Source organism: Lonchura striata, chromosome 19 (assembly GCF_046129695.1).
Source record: "Lonchura striata isolate bLonStr1 chromosome 19, bLonStr1.mat, whole genome shotgun sequence".
Taxonomy (NCBI): domain Eukaryota; kingdom Metazoa; phylum Chordata; class Aves; order Passeriformes; family Estrildidae; genus Lonchura; species Lonchura striata.
The window spans coordinates 5,140,218-5,156,309 of record NC_134621.1 but is presented as its reverse complement, the minus strand read 5'-3'; the positions used below and the strand labels follow the sequence as shown (position 1 = coordinate 5,156,309).

At 55.3% G+C, this 16,092-nt stretch overlaps 2 protein-coding genes across 4 annotated transcripts in view; one reads left to right on the top strand and one right to left on the bottom strand.

The window, feature by feature from the left end:
• LOC110484040 (transmembrane protein 94) overlaps positions 1–6,860 on the top strand; it is a 37,435-nt gene extending 30,575 nt beyond the window's left edge. For all 3 annotated transcript variants that reach the window (XM_021554384.3, XM_021554377.3, XM_077787354.1), the window contains 7 exons: positions 262–347; positions 810–891; positions 1,186–1,340; positions 1,612–1,706; positions 2,816–2,909; positions 3,127–3,297; positions 4,128–6,860. In XM_021554384.3, the coding sequence (XP_021410059.2) occupies positions 262–347; positions 810–891; positions 1,186–1,340; positions 1,612–1,706; positions 2,816–2,909; positions 3,127–3,297; positions 4,128–4,200 (756 nt within the window). In that variant the 3' untranslated portion in view covers positions 4,201–6,860. The remainder of the gene's footprint in view (positions 1–261; positions 348–809; positions 892–1,185; positions 1,341–1,611; positions 1,707–2,815; positions 2,910–3,126; positions 3,298–4,127) is intronic.
• Positions 6,861–7,554: 694 nt separating this feature from the next.
• Positions 7,555–16,092, bottom strand: part of CASKIN2 (CASK interacting protein 2) — a 33,138-nt gene continuing 24,600 nt past the window's right edge. Inside the window, exons 10-21 of the mRNA XM_021554335.2 lie at positions 15,882–15,976; positions 15,684–15,801; positions 15,278–15,460; positions 14,747–14,868; positions 14,237–14,312; positions 14,033–14,127; positions 13,717–13,827; positions 13,513–13,614; positions 13,153–13,291; positions 10,680–12,824; positions 10,250–10,568; positions 7,555–10,016 (exon numbers count right to left, since the gene is read on the bottom strand). Of these exons, the coding sequence (XP_021410010.2) occupies positions 9,920–10,016; positions 10,250–10,568; positions 10,680–12,824; positions 13,153–13,291; positions 13,513–13,614; positions 13,717–13,827; positions 14,033–14,127; positions 14,237–14,312; positions 14,747–14,868; positions 15,278–15,460; positions 15,684–15,801; positions 15,882–15,976 (3,602 nt within the window). The 3' untranslated portion in view covers positions 7,555–9,919. The remainder of the gene's footprint in view (positions 10,017–10,249; positions 10,569–10,679; positions 12,825–13,152; positions 13,292–13,512; positions 13,615–13,716; positions 13,828–14,032; positions 14,128–14,236; positions 14,313–14,746; positions 14,869–15,277; positions 15,461–15,683; positions 15,802–15,881; positions 15,977–16,092) is intronic.

Below are 16,092 nucleotides of genomic sequence, written 5' to 3'. Positions count from 1 at the left end.
TGGGGAAGTTATAGATGGAGACTTGGTGATCTCAGCCTGTGCTGCCCCCTCTCCCTGATCCTCATACATTTACCTTCAAATCCTTTTTCCCTGGAGAATAGCATCCCCTGCAGTTCCTGCCACAGGAACATGTGGAGGGGCTGTGCAGTGGCAGCCCAGTTACTAGTTCATCCCAGGGTTTCAGGGAAGACAGCAGCGATTTGGGTAACAAGTCTGTCCTAGCACTGCTCATGCTCTTCACTCTGGGTTGTTTCTGTCCAGTTCCTCTCCTGCCTGGTGCAGCTGCCCCCCATCCTCAGTACCACAGACATTGTGTGGCTCTCCTGTTTCTGCTACCCACTGCTCAGGTGAGTCTGTCAGGGTGGAATCTCCTCCCACTCCCCACAGGATGCACAGAGCACTCCCTCAGCCTCACTGTGTCCATACTGAAAGAAAGCTGACTTCACCCACAGCATGCTAAGAAGTCTGCAAGAATTATTCCAAGCACCTGCTTTGACGAGGTGCTTTGAAACAGTGACAGGAGCATTTGTGTGCTGCTCTGTTAACCCCTGCCTTGTGTGATGGAAAGTCTGGGGTGTCAGGTAGAGGCCAAGATACCACAGGTGTTTTTTTTCTCCCTTATACATTTGGAAGTCACTTCTCTCTCTGTCTGCACCTGCCATGAATAACATCTTTTACTGCATATGTAAAGATAAGTGCCAATGCTTCAAGCAGTCTGAGTAGGTTATTTGGGTTCAAATGTTAGATAAAAGTACAATAGCTCTGGTGCCTGAACACATTACTGAGACACTTAACTTACCTTCCTCCAGTATCTCGCTCCTGGGCAAGCCTCCCCACAGCTCCATCATGACCATGGCAACAGGAAAAAACTTGACTTCCATTCCCAAGAAGGTAGGTGGCCCCTCAGATTTAAATTGTCCACACATTTTTCTCTTCAGTTTTGTCCCAGTGTTGATGCATAGCTGAGGCCCTGTGCCTTCCTAGCTCACTCAGTAAATTGATCCATGGCATGAGCCAGGGAGGGAATCTCCTGTTGCAGGATGCCCAGAGGGCAGATCCTCAGTGCAGCATCTCATCTGTACTACAGATTGTCTTTTGCAGCCACTGATTCTCTGATGGTCCATGGGGAGGAGGTTGTACCAATGACGTACCCATGTCATCCTCTTTCCTCTCCCTTATTCACAGACTCAGCACTATTTCCTGCTCTGCTTCCTGCTGAAATTCAGCCTGACCATCTGCTCCTGCCTCATCTGCTTTGGGTTCACCCTGCATGAGTCCTGTAAAGGGGTGAACACGACCAGCCTCAACCTCACAGTCTGCTCCTCCATCATGCTGCACAGGTGAGGAGCTGGGCCTAGCACATACATCCCTACTGCTCCTGCCCTTTCCAAGGAGGACTGATTCCAGTCCTCTAACAAGCTTCAGCCTCTTCCATGACCCACCAGGGCTGTAGCCTTGACAGCTACATCATTGCCCACTGTCACCTCCTTGTACTAGGACAGCCTGAGCTCACACACAGATTCCTCAGCTGTTAAAGGAGTACATGGTCCTGGTGGGAACAGGTCAGTTAAGTGTCCACTGTTAACTTTCCTGTGTCCTTTCATTCACTAGTAATGCTTATGGTGCTCCTGACTGGTTTGGGACATTTTCCAATGCTCTCCTGGTAGCCCAGAAGCTCACAGCTGGCCTGATTGTTTTACACACAGGTAAGTCCGTGTTCCCAGAACCCCATTCCCTGCTCTGGGGAAAGGCTTGCATCCTCTGTCTCTTTCTTTGCCTCCGACGCCAGAGCACAAACTCCCTGATAGAAGAAGACACTGCAGTGGCTTCACAGCACAGGCACAGATCCCCCTGTCTCACTAAACATTACCCTGGCAGATTAAAGACAACACCCTCAGAAATGACTCTACTTCCTACCAGTCTGGTGAAGTGCTGGTTCTGTCCAGTCTCACTAGAAGAGCCAAATCCCTTTTGCCTTCTTGAAAGTTAGTAGCAGCATGTGATACTCTCCAAAAATATTCCCTGCTTCAAAAGTGGTTATATCCCTGCTGCTATTCTGCAAGGTACCCCATTGCCTTCCCACAAAGGGGACTGATGCAGCTGTGTTTGAGAGCTGGATGCCTTTTTAAACCCTGGGGAGGGTGGTGCCAGCTCCTGGCTGATCCTCATCACCTGCACCTGTTGCTTGTCAGGGTAGGTCTAGCAGCTCCCTGACAACACTGAAGGGTCTCAGCTCCCTGTCTGTGATGTCCCATAGTACTGGGCAGAGCACTGTCTATTGAAATGTGCAGGTGTTCAGAAATGCTTCCTGATTTGGTCTCCATCTTTGGAGAGAGTGGGTTGTTGTACTTTTGTGTCTCTCAAACTACCAAGGCAAGGCAGGGGTGCTTTGCCTGGCAGGTGTTTGGAAGAGCCCAAATAAAAGCTGAGCAAGTGCTCGGTCCTGTACAGACAGCGCTGGGTCTCTGGCTAAATCTCTGGGCTGGAGCTTTCCTCTGTTGCAGCCCTGGAACAAGGGCACACCCACCCCTGTCCCAGTCCCCAGACCTTTGCCTGCTCTGTTTTAGCTCCCAGGCTGTGAATCAACCTCACAGTTGAATCAGTGAATAATTGTGTGCAGTTCAACCACTGCACTACCCCAGCCTGCATTCCAGGGACTTGGAATTGCTGTGAGGATCCTGGTCTGAAAGACCTCTAAATGGTAGCCTGGTTCCAGGGACATGAATCCCATATCCCTTAGGAGTAACAGGTGTGGATGTACCCTGTAAAGTGCTGTATCTGTGTGTGATGCTAAGTAATCCCCTTTTCTCTGCAGTGTTCATATCCATCACCCACGTCCATCGCACCAAGCCCCTGTGGAAGAAGAGCCCCCTCTCCAACCGCTGGTGGACGCTCACTGTGGCTGTTGTGTGAGTACCCACAGCCCCTGGGAAGGTGGGCCTGGGCCCACTCCAGCACCAGTGTCCTGGTGCTGAGGAGAATCAAGTACATGGCACTTGATCTCCATTGCTGAACGGGTGAAGGGTCTCTGTTGTGAGTGTTTAATTTGGGCCTGAACACCAATCTGCAGGTCCTGGGAAGCTTGTCAGGTGTGCTGAGATTTGCTGTGTCTGTTCTTAATCTTAGAGTGCTGGGGCAAGTGGCACAGACTGTGCTGGACCTGAAACTCTGGGAAAACCTCAACTCTTCTTTGACCTTTAACCACGTCTCCATCTCTCCAGTCGCATGGCTCCTGGGTTTTCTTTCCTTGGTCCTTGTGGTTATCATCAATGAGATTGTCAAGCTGCATGAAATCAGGTATGGGGGTTGTAGGAAAGATGGGGAGAAAGGCTGAAGCCTCCCTCTAGGCTGGCCTTGAGCTGCAAAAAATAATGATGCCCTGGGAACAGGGTGGGGAACAAAAAGGAAAAGCTGACTGCATTGTGTAAATCACCTGGCTGTTGTGTGCAGGCCCACGTTCCACCTCCCAGGGAGGAAGCGCAGGGGAGGAAGGAGGGTCAGAGAAGGGCAGTGGCAGTGATTGGGAGCAGGAAGGGAGAACAAAATTTCCTTATCTCAAACCAGAGGGAGGGAGACAGCCAAGGTCTATGCAACACCAGTATGAAACTGGGGAGGGCTGTTCTCTCCATCTTGTCCCATGAGGACAGAGAGGCATTGAATCACAGCAGAGGAAATGTGTCTTCACACAGAGCCTGGACTGTGGGACTCGTTTTCACGGGAAGTGGCTGAAGCCAAGAATGAGTAGCAGGCAAAGTGGCTGGCTGTTCTTCCCAGCACAGGGAACAGCCAGAGCTGGGAGTCAACACTAATGAACATTGATTCAGGAAATGGGCTGGGGAGGAAGAGCGGGGATTGCAGGGAACACTGATGGGGATAGAGACACCACCTCAGTTCCTGTGAAGGGTTTCTGGACCTTTCTGTGCTGTGTCTGGTCCCTGGAGATGGGATTTAGCTGGATGGGGTAGGACTGAGACCATGGGTTGCTCTCTGGATTTGATTCCCCTCACAGGCTACCACAGGGTGCAAGCCAGGGGCTGCCCTGCTTCTTGGAGCTAGCATCTCAGGAATGGCAGTGGAACAGTCTTACCTTTCATCCCTCTGCATACTCTTCTTTTCTTCTTCTCCAGGGTCCGTGTCCGTTACCAAAAGAGGCAGAAGTTGCAGTTTGAAACCAAACTGGGGATGAATTCTCCATTTTAAAAGCACCCAGCTCAAGTTCTCTGGAGCCAGGGCCAAACAGCCACTGGGAGAGTGGCTGCACCAAAGGCTCAGGGAATTTTCCATCACACATGCAAACCAGACAGCCTCCTGGCAAAACTACATCTGCACCTTCCCGGGGCCCCAGGCAGGGATCCCCCCACAGGTATGCAGCCCCTTCCCAGCCTACCAGGTACCCTCACAGGAATCTGCCAGCTCTGATGCCTGTTCAGGCTGCTCTTCCTTTATTTATTTATTACTGGAGGTATTTGTTAGTATCATGGTGATGCTAAAATGAAGCAGCTCCTTTCCTCTTTGTGAACAGATGGGTTTCCTGGGCCTGGCAGGAGAAGCTGGGACCAGTAGGGCTGCTGAAGCAGGAGATCTCTATTGAAACCCGTTTTGGTTTTCCACTTCAGCCTGCTCTCCATGTGTGCATGCCCTCCCCGCCTCCCTGCCCTGTGTCTGGGCAAAGGAGCCATCCCTCTTGCAGTCCCCAGAGTGCTGGGAGCTCACATTCCCGAGGGGACAATGGGAAAGGGTCTCTGAACAGCCAGGCTGGGCCAGCCCTGCCCTCTAGTGTCGTTGTCACAGCCATGTGCTGGCTGTGTCAGAGGATGGATGAGACAGGGCTTTAGGAAAAGCTGCCTGTGATCCTCTGTTCCGGTGCAGAGGGAGGGCAGCTCCGCCTGCCTGCAGGGAGCCAGCACAGCTTGTCTTCATGCAGCCCTGTTCAACCAGCTTTTATGTTCTTTACCAACCCGCAGAGAGGTGTTATAGCTGTTCTCCTGTTTGTGATCTGAACTGCTCTTCTGCTTCAGTAATGTGCCTACTTGAGAAAACCACAGCTCAAGATAAAGCCTGAACCCTGACTATCCTGCCTTGGAGGGGAGGGGATGTCTTTCCAGGCAGGATATCTACAACTTGCAGTTGTGCCTAATACAGAGCTGGTGAATGGCTTATTTCCCAATCCAGGATTGAGCTGCATCCAGTTCTTGCTCTCTAAGGCACAGGGAACCCCACCCAATCATGTCTGTCTGTGATAGTGCTGGGAAGTCTCTCCCCTCTGTGCTAACGGCTTCACACAGAACCACAGAATGGTTTGGGTTGGAAGGGGCCTTAAAGCTTATCTTGTTCCACCCCCTGCCATGGGCAGGGACACCTTCCTCTATCCCAGGGTGCTCCAAGCCCTGTCTAGCCTGACCTTTAACAATTACAGGGATGAGGCAGCCACAACCTCCCTGGGCAACATCTACTCTTTGTTTGCCTGGGGGGACCCTCCCCTGAGGGCTGTGGCAAACCATGATCTGCCCCAGGGCAGCACACAAGCTCCTGAGCTCTGACCAGACCCCATCTGTACTGAGAGCACTGGTCCTGTTGTGGGCTGACAGCCAAGGGCCACACAGGAGCACACAAGGTTGGCTACCAGAATATTTGGAGGTCATGGAGATGTTGACTCTAGTTCTAAACACTGACTAAAGCTGGTAAATCCTGGCTCTGTTTTTGGTCCCAACATTAACACTACAATATTTGGCTGTTACTTCCTCTTTGGTACCTGAGATTAACAAGTGGCAGCTGATCCCTCCTGGGGAGGCAGGGAGCTGGCTGGAACCCCCAAGCTCTGCCCTGCTGCTCCACCTTGTCTTCCTCACTTTTCAGCATAACCAGAGAGCATGGACACGGCTGAGTGTCTCTAAGCAATACCCTCACCCTGCTGTGGGGCTGGTAGAGGAGCAGAGCTGGGTACAGCCAACCCCTGAGCTCTGGGGACACACTGAGGATGCTGGAGGGGGGCACCTGGGGGTGTTCCAAGCCCTGGCCCTAGTTCCTCCAGCTGGGGGCAGATGTGGAGATCCCATGCTGGCAGAATTGCACAGGATAGGGAGCCAGCAGCTCCCTGGTGAAGCACAGGGTTCCTCCCCAGCACCACAAGTGTCTGCCCACCTTTGCCAGCCAGGCTGGACTGGCTCACTCCCCTGGCACCTGCAGGGCTCAGGGAGAACAAGCTGCACCTTCCTCAGCCTCAGTTCACTAAATGCCAGCTCCAGATCCGTGACACCTGGCCCCTGAGAAGCCACTTTCCTTCCTGACACTGGGGTTGGATCACAAGTGGGATACGATCTCCTCTGTGGCCAAGCTGAGCTGGAGTCAGAGGCAGCACAGAGCTGCTCACTGCTGTCCCAGCTTTCCCCCCACCCACACCTCAGCTCTTGTCCTGTGCCATGAACTGTTGTAGGTGTTAAAAAGCAGCAGATTCCAGGGCTTCCTGCTGACCACACCTTCCTCTAGAGGAGGCACCTTCAGGGTTTCTTCCTCTGCGTGATCACAAATGTTTATTTTCTGCATCCTCCTTCCCCAGCTAGACTTGGAGGGAGCTAAAGTGTATGAATGGACCCTTTAGGATGGTCTTGCCAGTGCCACCCTTCCCTCAGCTATCGAAGTGTCTAAGGGTCAGAGTGCATGGCTTCAGGAGGAAATTTCCTACATCAAGATGTTTTTAAATGCTGTATATTTTATATTAAATTTTTTGGGATGTATGTAAAAATATTTCATTTGTATTAAAACTTGTAAATTGTATAAAAAAGAAAAAAAAAAAGATACAAACCTAGACCCACAAGCATCCAGTATATGAATGGCAATAAATGATTGTCTTGGATAACACACCCAAGAGTTGGGAACGAGTTTGCACCCAGCAAAGGAAGGAGGTAAAAACGTCTGTGGCTGCTGGGGTCACAGGGTGTGATTTTCCTGTTGTACGAACACAGCCTGAGAGCTTGATGCTCCTGGGATCCAGTTCTGGCCTTTTTCCCAGTTTCTGCTCAGCTTTGGGTAAATCTGTCCATCTCTGAAAGCCTCTTCCTACAAAGTAAGTTTGCTTACCTGGTGGTTTCCTGGATCCCAGGCACTGCTTCAGTCGAGGCTGGAGGCACGGTTTGAATCCCTCTGGATGCGTGAAAGGTTGGGGTCAGCTGGAAGAGGCACTGGGAGCACTGGAGACAAGTAGTGGTGGGATAAGGAGGCTTGGGCTGCTTGTCCTGAGCAAAGCAGGCACTGGGCTAAGAGTGGCCACACTTTTAGCAGGCAGGAGGAAGGAGGAGTGCTCTGCCTGGCAAAGGGGGATGGTGGAGGTGGGCAGAGCTGGGCACTGGGACAGTGGGACACCAGTATGGTCAGCACCTTGCTGTCGTGGTGGTGAGACTGAACATTATCACTGGAGGTGACTGGGACTCACCAGGGGAGAATATCTAAGAAACCCTGGAGCACTCAAGGGACAGGATAAAGCTGATCCTCAATGGACTTGAAGCAGTAGGAGACAAGTTTGTCTTATTTTACACAAAGGACACAACTAGGCAAAACTATGAAAAGGGTAAAATATACCCCACTGTTTAATAGGATTTAGTCTTAATGGATGTTAGTGGAAAACAAAACACATGATTAACACAAACAGAGCAGATGGTTTAAAATCTGTTGTCAGTCTGGTGATTGCATGGGCTATTTTTTCCCCTCACTGTCTTGCTGCACGGAGCAGGTGCAGCTGGGGTCAGTTAGTCCCAGTTGCAGTGTACATAACTTACACACCATACAGTAGCTTCAAAATAGAGATCTAGAGCTCAAAAAATAAGCATTCTTCTGCAAAATCAAATGTTTAGTTCCCTTATTGACAATGAGAGCAGCGTTGTGCTGCCCTCAGGTGGCTCAGACAGCGGCAGCTCCACCGCAGTGTCCTCTTATCCCTGACCCAAGACTTGCAGTTCTGGTTAGTAAATATATAGAATAAATCACATTTAAAATATATACATTGGCCTTTTAAAAAAAAACATTTACAGTTTATCAACATTGAAAAAAAACCCAAAACCTGGGCTTGTCCCAGGTTGACTCGTGAGATTAAAAATCAGTTTTAAAGGGTTCTTTGAACCTCTTTATAAAAAGAGTCACTGGTTGTAGCTATTTGAAATCATCATGTCCATGATGTGGCACTCAGCCACAGGCAGTGGATGTACTCAGTATGGGACAGAAATCACAGCCAGGGAAGAAGTGTCTTAGCTGCCTCACACTGACCTCAAATCCCAGACAACAATGGGATTTTAGGTTTTTTCAGGGCTTGTTGTCTTTGCTTTTCAGTGCAGAAACCAGGCTGGCACCTCTTGCCTGCCCAGCCCTCATGAGCAGAGAGACCCTCAGGAATGTTCAGGTGGGCTTTGCTCCCCTTCCCATCCAACAGCACAAGGGGCTGCAAACAGTCCAATCCAGCTGCAAACTCCCAACAGGATTGGGAAGCAACAGCCTTCTCAGCCACCTTCTCCCCCTCCAGTTTGGATCTGCATTGGTGATTTTTCTTTTCTTTTTTTTTTTTAAGAAAAGGGAAATACATGGAATTTTCTTCCCCTTTGTTTGGAATTTTTGTAGCAAATGGCATTTCAGCACAATCTTCGGTTCCCTTCTGGTGCTCTGATGTTTTCATTTGCTTGGCATGCCGAGCGCGAGCCAAGTTCGGGGCTCTTGGACATATTTAGCCATGCACTACTGAGCAGATCCTGTGAGAGAAATCTGTCTGGGAGCGATGCAGAGAGCTCTCAGTGCTGTTCCCCTCTGCAGCCACGGGCTGTGGCCGGGCTGGATCGCGAGGGAGCTGCTCCTGAGCCGAATTCCCCGGAGCAGCCGGGGTCAGCTGCCCCGCTGGGCTGCGGAGCCACGGGGAAGGATCATGTCCCAAACACCGCTACTGATGAACAGTGCTCACGGCAGGGTTTGTGCCACCAGCTCCCTGCAGGGAGGGGCACTGGGAAAAGGGACTGTTTTCTCCCCAAAAAAGGGGTAAGGGAGGAGAGAAAAGAATTTAAAAAGCATTAATCATGCTGCTGCTGCACTCTGGAAGGACCAGGGTGGGGGTTTGCGTAGGCACTGTGTTGGCAGAGGGCAAACGCCATTGAGCAGCATGATCCAGACGGACTGGCCCAAATTCCCAGGTTTTTGGCACTGCCATGACCATCCTCATCACTCTGGGAAGGGGCAGGAAGGCTCACACGTCCAGCACGGCCGTGGCGGAGCATCCGCTGCTCTGCAGGCTGTGCCAGCCCCATCTTGAGGGGTCTGTGGGTCCCACTGGAGGGATTTCCATCCACTTGGATTCCACGCTGCCCGATGCTGACGCGTTTGGAAAAGCGGCAAATAAAGCAGAAAGGTTCCTTCTCGCTCCACAAGCTGCCAAATTGCAACAAGCCCTGTCTTCTTTTAGCTGCTGTCAGGCCTGGCCGGGGCTGTGGCTGCACAGTGAATCGCCAGCTCCGCGGCTGCCCGGGGAGGTCTCTCCTGTGACACATTGTTGGCAGGGGATAAATAATAAGATGCAGGACTCGACAATGCAGTAGGGAAAGAGAAAGGTCCCTTGTGGAGGCTCCTCAGCTCTGTGTAAGGAAGCAACGGCTTCTCCGTGGCCTCCAGGACTGCATGTGCAGCCCCTCTGGGCTCTCCTCCTGCTGTCAGTCTGGTGGGAAATGCCTGACCCCTCGGAAACTGGCCCAAGGCCACACTGTCACATGTGACACGGAGCCAAGGGTGGGCAAGGAGGGCAGCTTTGTTCCCAGCCACAGTGCAAAGTGTGAGGAGGGAAGACAGCTGGAGAGACCTGCAGGCACCGCTTGGTGCTGGATCCACTCTTCCCCCATCACGAGGGGCACTGGTGGAGCAGCCAGGGGCGGGGAGGGGAAGGAGGGAGCAAGCCTCAGTCCAGCATTGCATCCAGCTGGTCGGCCAGGTCATCAAACATGTTGCTGATGTCTTCCAAGATGTTCTTGGCTGAGTGCACGGTCCCAGGGTGGCTGGGGAGGAAAGGGAGAGAGTCAAAGCACTGCTGAAAGGCTGCAGGTGCTGATGGGGAAGGTTTGGCCAGGCTGGACCCAACCCAGCAGCAGGAGCTCAGCACAGAGCTGGGCTTGAGCATGTGTGACCTGTGTGGTGCAGGTACGACATGCCCGTGCACAGCCTTTCTCCTGCCCTCTCTAGGACCTTCCCAACCCCACCTCAAGAGGCTCAGCCCCGGCATTTCCCTCACCTCTCCACTTCCTCCACTGTGATCTTCTTCTCGGCCGCCTGCAGCGTGGCAGCTAGGCTGGAGTTGGTCTGCTCCAGCCGCTGCTGGGCCAGGGTGGCCCCCGGGGCAGGTGCCAAAGGCTTTGCTGATACCTTGCTGCCTGTTTCCAGTGCCAGTGATCCGGGACTGGGCAGGGACCCGATCACATCTGGCACCACCTCGGTGGCCGCCCAGGGAGCAACAGTGTGGCGGGAGGGCTGCAGGACCTGCTGGTAGATGGTCTTGGGTCCAGAGAAGACAAGCTTGGTGGATGCCACAGAGGTGTGCTTGGCAGGGACATCTGCAAAGGAAGAGGACTCGTGGTAGGTGGTGACACAGGTCCTCACCTCCCACACCAACATGGGAGGGAGCCCCACTGCCACCTTGGCGATAGCTCCACAAACCCCCATACCTGAAATGGGTGTCCTCACCACAGCCGTGCCGACCAGCTCTGTGGGGCTGGGGGCTTTGGTGGGGCTTGGGGCCTTCTTCATCCCTTTCTCCAGCGACAAGATGCTTTTCTCTATCTCAGCAATCCTGAACTCCACACTGTCATCGTCAAAGGCATCCCCAGCCAGCGTGGGCCGTGGTGCCGGGGCGGCGGGGCCTGCGATGCTCACGGCTTGAGCCTGGGCATACTGGGGTGTGGGGGTGCCCCCCGCCTCTGCCTGCCCTGCCATGCTGAACGCCTTCAGCACCGCCTGCAGCGGCTCCCGCTCCCTGAAGCGCGGCCGGCGCTTCACAGTGTCCGACTCGGTGAGGTTGAACTCCAGCACGGGTGGCTCCTTGGTGACAGAGGGGGCCACTGGCTCCTTCCCAGTGGAGCCCTGGGGCTCTGCTGGCTGGGAACCAGGCTCCATGTCCAGCACGGCCGCATCAGCCTTGGAATGCCCACTGGGCTTTGGCCGCTGTTTGATGGTTAAATTGCCTTCTTCTGCAAAGGGGATGCACTCACTGGAGCTGTTTTGGGACGATGAAGAGGAGACGCCTGGCTTAGCCTCCTCCTCTGTGTCTGAGCAGGCATCCTCCTGCTCACCCTGTGCAGCCACCTCTGTCATGGGAGCGCTGGGCTCACTCACTGTCCGTCTCCGTGGCTTGCTGCTCTCAAAGGGGTCCCTGCTGCCATTGGGAAGAGTGGCACTGCTGGCATCACTGCCGTCGTGGGACCCCTCACCCACATCTGCCCGGGGGAGACAGTCCTGAGTCAGGTGCAGTGGTTTTGGGGCCAGGAGGGGCTTGGAAGGACTCACACCTGGTGTTCCCTCCAGGGCAGCCGCCAGGCTCTTCACTGTCCTGCCGCGGCCAGCATCACTAGGGGTGGCACCTGCATCAGCCACGTCTTGAGGGGCTGTGGGCTGCCGCTCGGGGCTGGGGGGCTGCTCAGCGTCTGCCTCGGCAGCGAGGGCACTGGACACGGAGCTGAGGCGCTTGGGAGGCGGCGGCGGCGGGCCCTTGCGCTTGGCCCGGATGGCGAAGGACTGGCTGCGGGTCACCTTGGCCTCCGCCTGCAGACAGGCCCGCGGCATCTGGCTGCGGCCCGGCCGCCGCGTCAGCGTGGCGTAGGAGCCCAGGGTGCTGCTGGGGGCACCCTCCTCCTCCTCGTGCTCCCCGTCCGACAGCGCGTAGCGGTTCAGGCTGTGTGAGCGCTTCTTGTGTTTCAAGCCTTCGCCTCCGTTGTGATGCTCCCCAGTCGTGGGGGCTGTGGTGGGTGGCTCTGTGGGGCCACACTGGCTGTGCAGGTAGGAGAAGCCTTTTTGGGCTGACGTCTGCAGGCTGCTCTTCTGTCCAGGGGAGATGGAAGGGTATGGGTGTGCTAGAGCCTTGGGCTGCTCTGCTCCCAGGACGGACGGGGCCGTTGGGGATTTCAAGGAGACGTGTGGGTACATGAAGACATATGGGGCTGTTCCCTTGCTAGGAGTCTGGGGAGGAGTACAGGGAGTGACCGCTGGAGTCCCAGCTCCTTTCTGAGCCACGGGCCGGGCATACTGATCCGTGCCTTCGGGCAGGTTCCTCTCCTTGAGAGGGCTGCCCCCACCGCCACCGCTGTTGGCAAAGCCATTCAGCCCCTCGGGAGACACGAGCTTCCCACAGGGCTCGGGGCTGGGCCGGCCCAGCAGGCTGGCAGGGCTCTCCTTGCTGCGGGGGGGTGCACAGGACTGCCCACTGCTGCTGCTGCTCTCGCCGCTGCCCAGGCTCTCCTGCGAGGGGCTGGAGAGGCGCCGGGACAGCACGTTGTCCTGCGAGTGCCCCGAGCCCCGCGACCGCACCCCGATGCTCTCCTGGCTCCGGGACATTCCCTGGCTGCTCTTGATGCCGAGTGTGTCGTGGCAGCTGTTGGACATGGCTGTCTGGAGCTCATAGCTGAGCTCACTGTCCTGGAAGGTTGTCATTTTGAGCGTGTGTGGGGACTGGCACTCCCCGTTTTCCAGTGACTCAATGGTGACAATGTCCAGGGAACCGGGGATTTTGCGTCTTGCCAGAGTTGCTTCTGCTTGGTTGAGGCTTTTGCGGAGGTCTCTGAGCTTCTTGACAGCCAACATGATCTTCTTCTGGTGGCCTGCAGGAAAGAAAGGGACATTGGGTCAGCTCCAACCCCCAAGGCCTGTTTCCAGTGCAAGAAGAGTGGTAGTTATGTCACACATGGGGCAAAAGCCTCAGGTTTATCTAAACCCTGCCTATGGGAGGAGACAAATTACTGCTGGCATCTACCTAGCTGGGCCCAGCTCCAGCTGGCCAAGGAGAGTTCTTAGGGACAGCCAGGAACTGCCCTTTCCGGGTGCTCAGGACATGCCTGCACCTCCCAGCCTGAGGGAGAACGGGGCGTGGGGACCTGGGTGGGAAATTTGGCTGCCCTGGGCCACTGCAGCATGGCAGGAGGGACTCACCCAGTTTGTTGATGCCAATCTCTTGCAGGTCCTCCCATGTCAGGTCCGTCACGATGGTGATGGAATCGTAGCCGTTGTTCACCAGCTTTTTGTGGTACTGGGGCAACCCAATGGCACTGAGCCAGTCCATCAGGTCAGCCTGGAAAAAGCATGAAGCCACTGCTATGAGCATTGAGGAATGGGCAGCACCTTCAGCATCCCCTCCCTGCCCAGGAGACTGTTTTTAGGGTGTCTCTGACTGCTTTAATGCAGTCAAAGCTATTAATTTAGAGACCCCATCCTGTCTCATCCTGGGGTCAGAGAGCTCTGGGAAAGACCTGAAGAAAGGGGGTGACCAAAGCCTCAGTGCCAGGGACTCACCGGGATGTAGTTGGGCAGCCACTCAGCAATGCTGAGCTGCCCGATTTCTGTAGAGATCTTTTTCCTGTGGCCTGGTTTGGTCACACCGATGGCTGTCAGATCCTAAGGGGAGCAGAGTGGGGCCGTGGTCAGCAGTGGCTCAGGGAGCTCGGGGCAGTGTGTACCCACAGCTGGCAGCTCTGGGTGGGGAAGGACCTGCCTCACCTCCGGGGTCATGCGACTGATGGTGGGGACATCGTAGCCAGCGTTGAGGAAGTTGATGGTGTACGACTCCAGCTGGAACTCACGCAGCCAGTTGTAAATGGCTTCTGCATCCTGGGGAGAGGATGGGACACAGAACAGCCCATGACGGTGGCTGCAGGGGCTGGAAGAACCTGACTGCTCCAGGCAAGGTGACAGGATCTCCACTTGTGTCCTGAAGACCCAGTTCCCTGTGTCCCTGGCGCAGTAAGAGCTGGGCTGAGTGCCCCAAACATGGCTCTCTCACCCAGCACACCACTGCCCAGCTGGATCCAGTTACCTTCCCCTCGAGGAGCTGCTCAGGACGCAAGAATTGGTGGGAGAAGACCCTGTCTCCAGGGGGACAGCTTCCTGGGGTCTGGAGGCCCTGTGGCCCTGGCAGAAAGGAGAGAGAACTGTCACAGGGGCACTTGGACAGTGAACAGTCCCTAGGGCTGTGAGGACAGCTGTCCCCAAGGCCCCATGGAGTTGCAACAGCCCTCACCTGCTGGGGAGGTCCCATTGTGTGGCTCTGATCCCAAAAGGTGTTGCTGGAGGTTGTCACCAGTGGAGGGCAGAGGCTGAGGAAGAGGAGGAATGAGCGGAGGAAGGACCCATCTCTGGAGACCAGCTTTGTCACACCCCCAGGAACAGAGTGGTGGTCCCCAGGCTGGGCTGCTGGTCACAGCTTCACCCAGCAACAGGCTGGCCCCAGCAAAATATCTGGGCAGGACTGGGCTCAATGCTTTCTATTATCCTCTCAGGTAACACAGCATATGATGGAGACACTGTGTGATGTCAACCATAGCCTCCAGCTCCACTCAAAAAGACCAGCTGTGCTTTGGGGAACAACTAGGGTCTCCCCACGAGCATGTCCCTGCTGATCCCTGGCAGCAAGAAGGTGTTTGGTGTAGGATACTCAACTCCAGCAGCCCCTCCTTTGCTAGAAGCGGGCATGGAATGGCATGGGGCTCTATCTCCAGCCTGAGCCAGCACAGGGGAGCAGGGTGCCTACCCTGGCATTCTCGATCAGGATGCTGGTGCTCTGCCCATTGGTGCCCTCGGTGCTCTGGCCGCTGCCGGCGCTGCGGATGCTGCCGATGCTGCCCTCGCTGCCCACGCTGTTCCTGTCTCCTGCTGCTTGGGGCAAGTAGGGAGCCCGTCAGCAGCTCCCCAGAATCGGGGGTGACACAGGGCACAGAGGTCCCCAGCAAGGACCCATGTGCCAACGCACTGATGCCACAGAGTTCCCACGAGATCCCTCCAGCCACAGATAATGCATCAGTTCCCTCCCGCCTCCCAGCATGCACAACACAGACAGGGTGACCTGGGTGGCAAGGGACACACAGAGGGCTGAGACACAGGGAGAGAAGGGGCTGCTCTAAGGGCTCCCCAAAATTCTTTTTTTCCTGCATCTGCTCCCCCTCATCATGCTGCTTCCCCATGGAGAGGTGGAAAGAGAGTCTCCCCCTGTGCCCCTGCCCAGGCAGGGCTGGGAACAGGAGAAGGTCCCCAGCCCCTCTCCCTCCCCAGGTGCTCCCCTGACCTGAGCTGTCAGGGCCTGGGGCTGTCCGGGTTAGGGTGAGGTGACCAAAGGCTGCTGGGCCGCTCAGAGCTGCCGGGTGTGGACACTCGTCGGGGAGGTGCTGCAGCCCCCCAGGGGGGGCCGGGAGGGCCCCGGGGGGACCCTGGCGCTGCTGCGCAGGTGCCACGCGGGGGACAACCATGCCTGCATTCAAAGACAAAACACACGTGGTCAGAGCTCATGCAGGAGGCAGGGACGGGGGGAGAGCTGAGCCACAACCCCCAGAGCAGTATCCCAACCATGGTGACAACCCCTGAGTCCTTCCCTTCCCCCCTAGCTAGCAGGGCCTGTCTGACAGGAGGTGCTGGGAAGGCTGGGAAGGTTTCACACAGGGGACTGTTCCAGCATGCTCAGGATGGCCACTGACCTGTCCGCTTGCTGATGACTTCTGCAATGGAGGGGGGGAAGTAGCCGACCCGGTCAGTGCCTTTCTGAGCGTCGTGGATGTGTCCCTTCCATCGGCCATCTGGATGCTGCTCCAGGACCTGCCGTGGGACAAGAGGGATGGGGCTGGTACCCAGGGCCATGCTGGGGCAGGGGGCTGGGGAGCAGAGAGCAGCCTCACCGTGATGACATCTCCTGCTCGGACGTTGAGAGCGGTTGGGTCATGGAGGTTCCAAAAATCCTTCAAAGCTCGGACCTTCAGGATTCCTGATGCCTCTGAAGGCAAGGGACAGAGAAAGAAAGAAGGTGCCAGAGCATAGGGAGGAAAGAGAGGAGTCCAGGGAGGGCAGAAGGAGAAAGCAAGAGCACGGAGAGGAGAGAAGAAAACATTA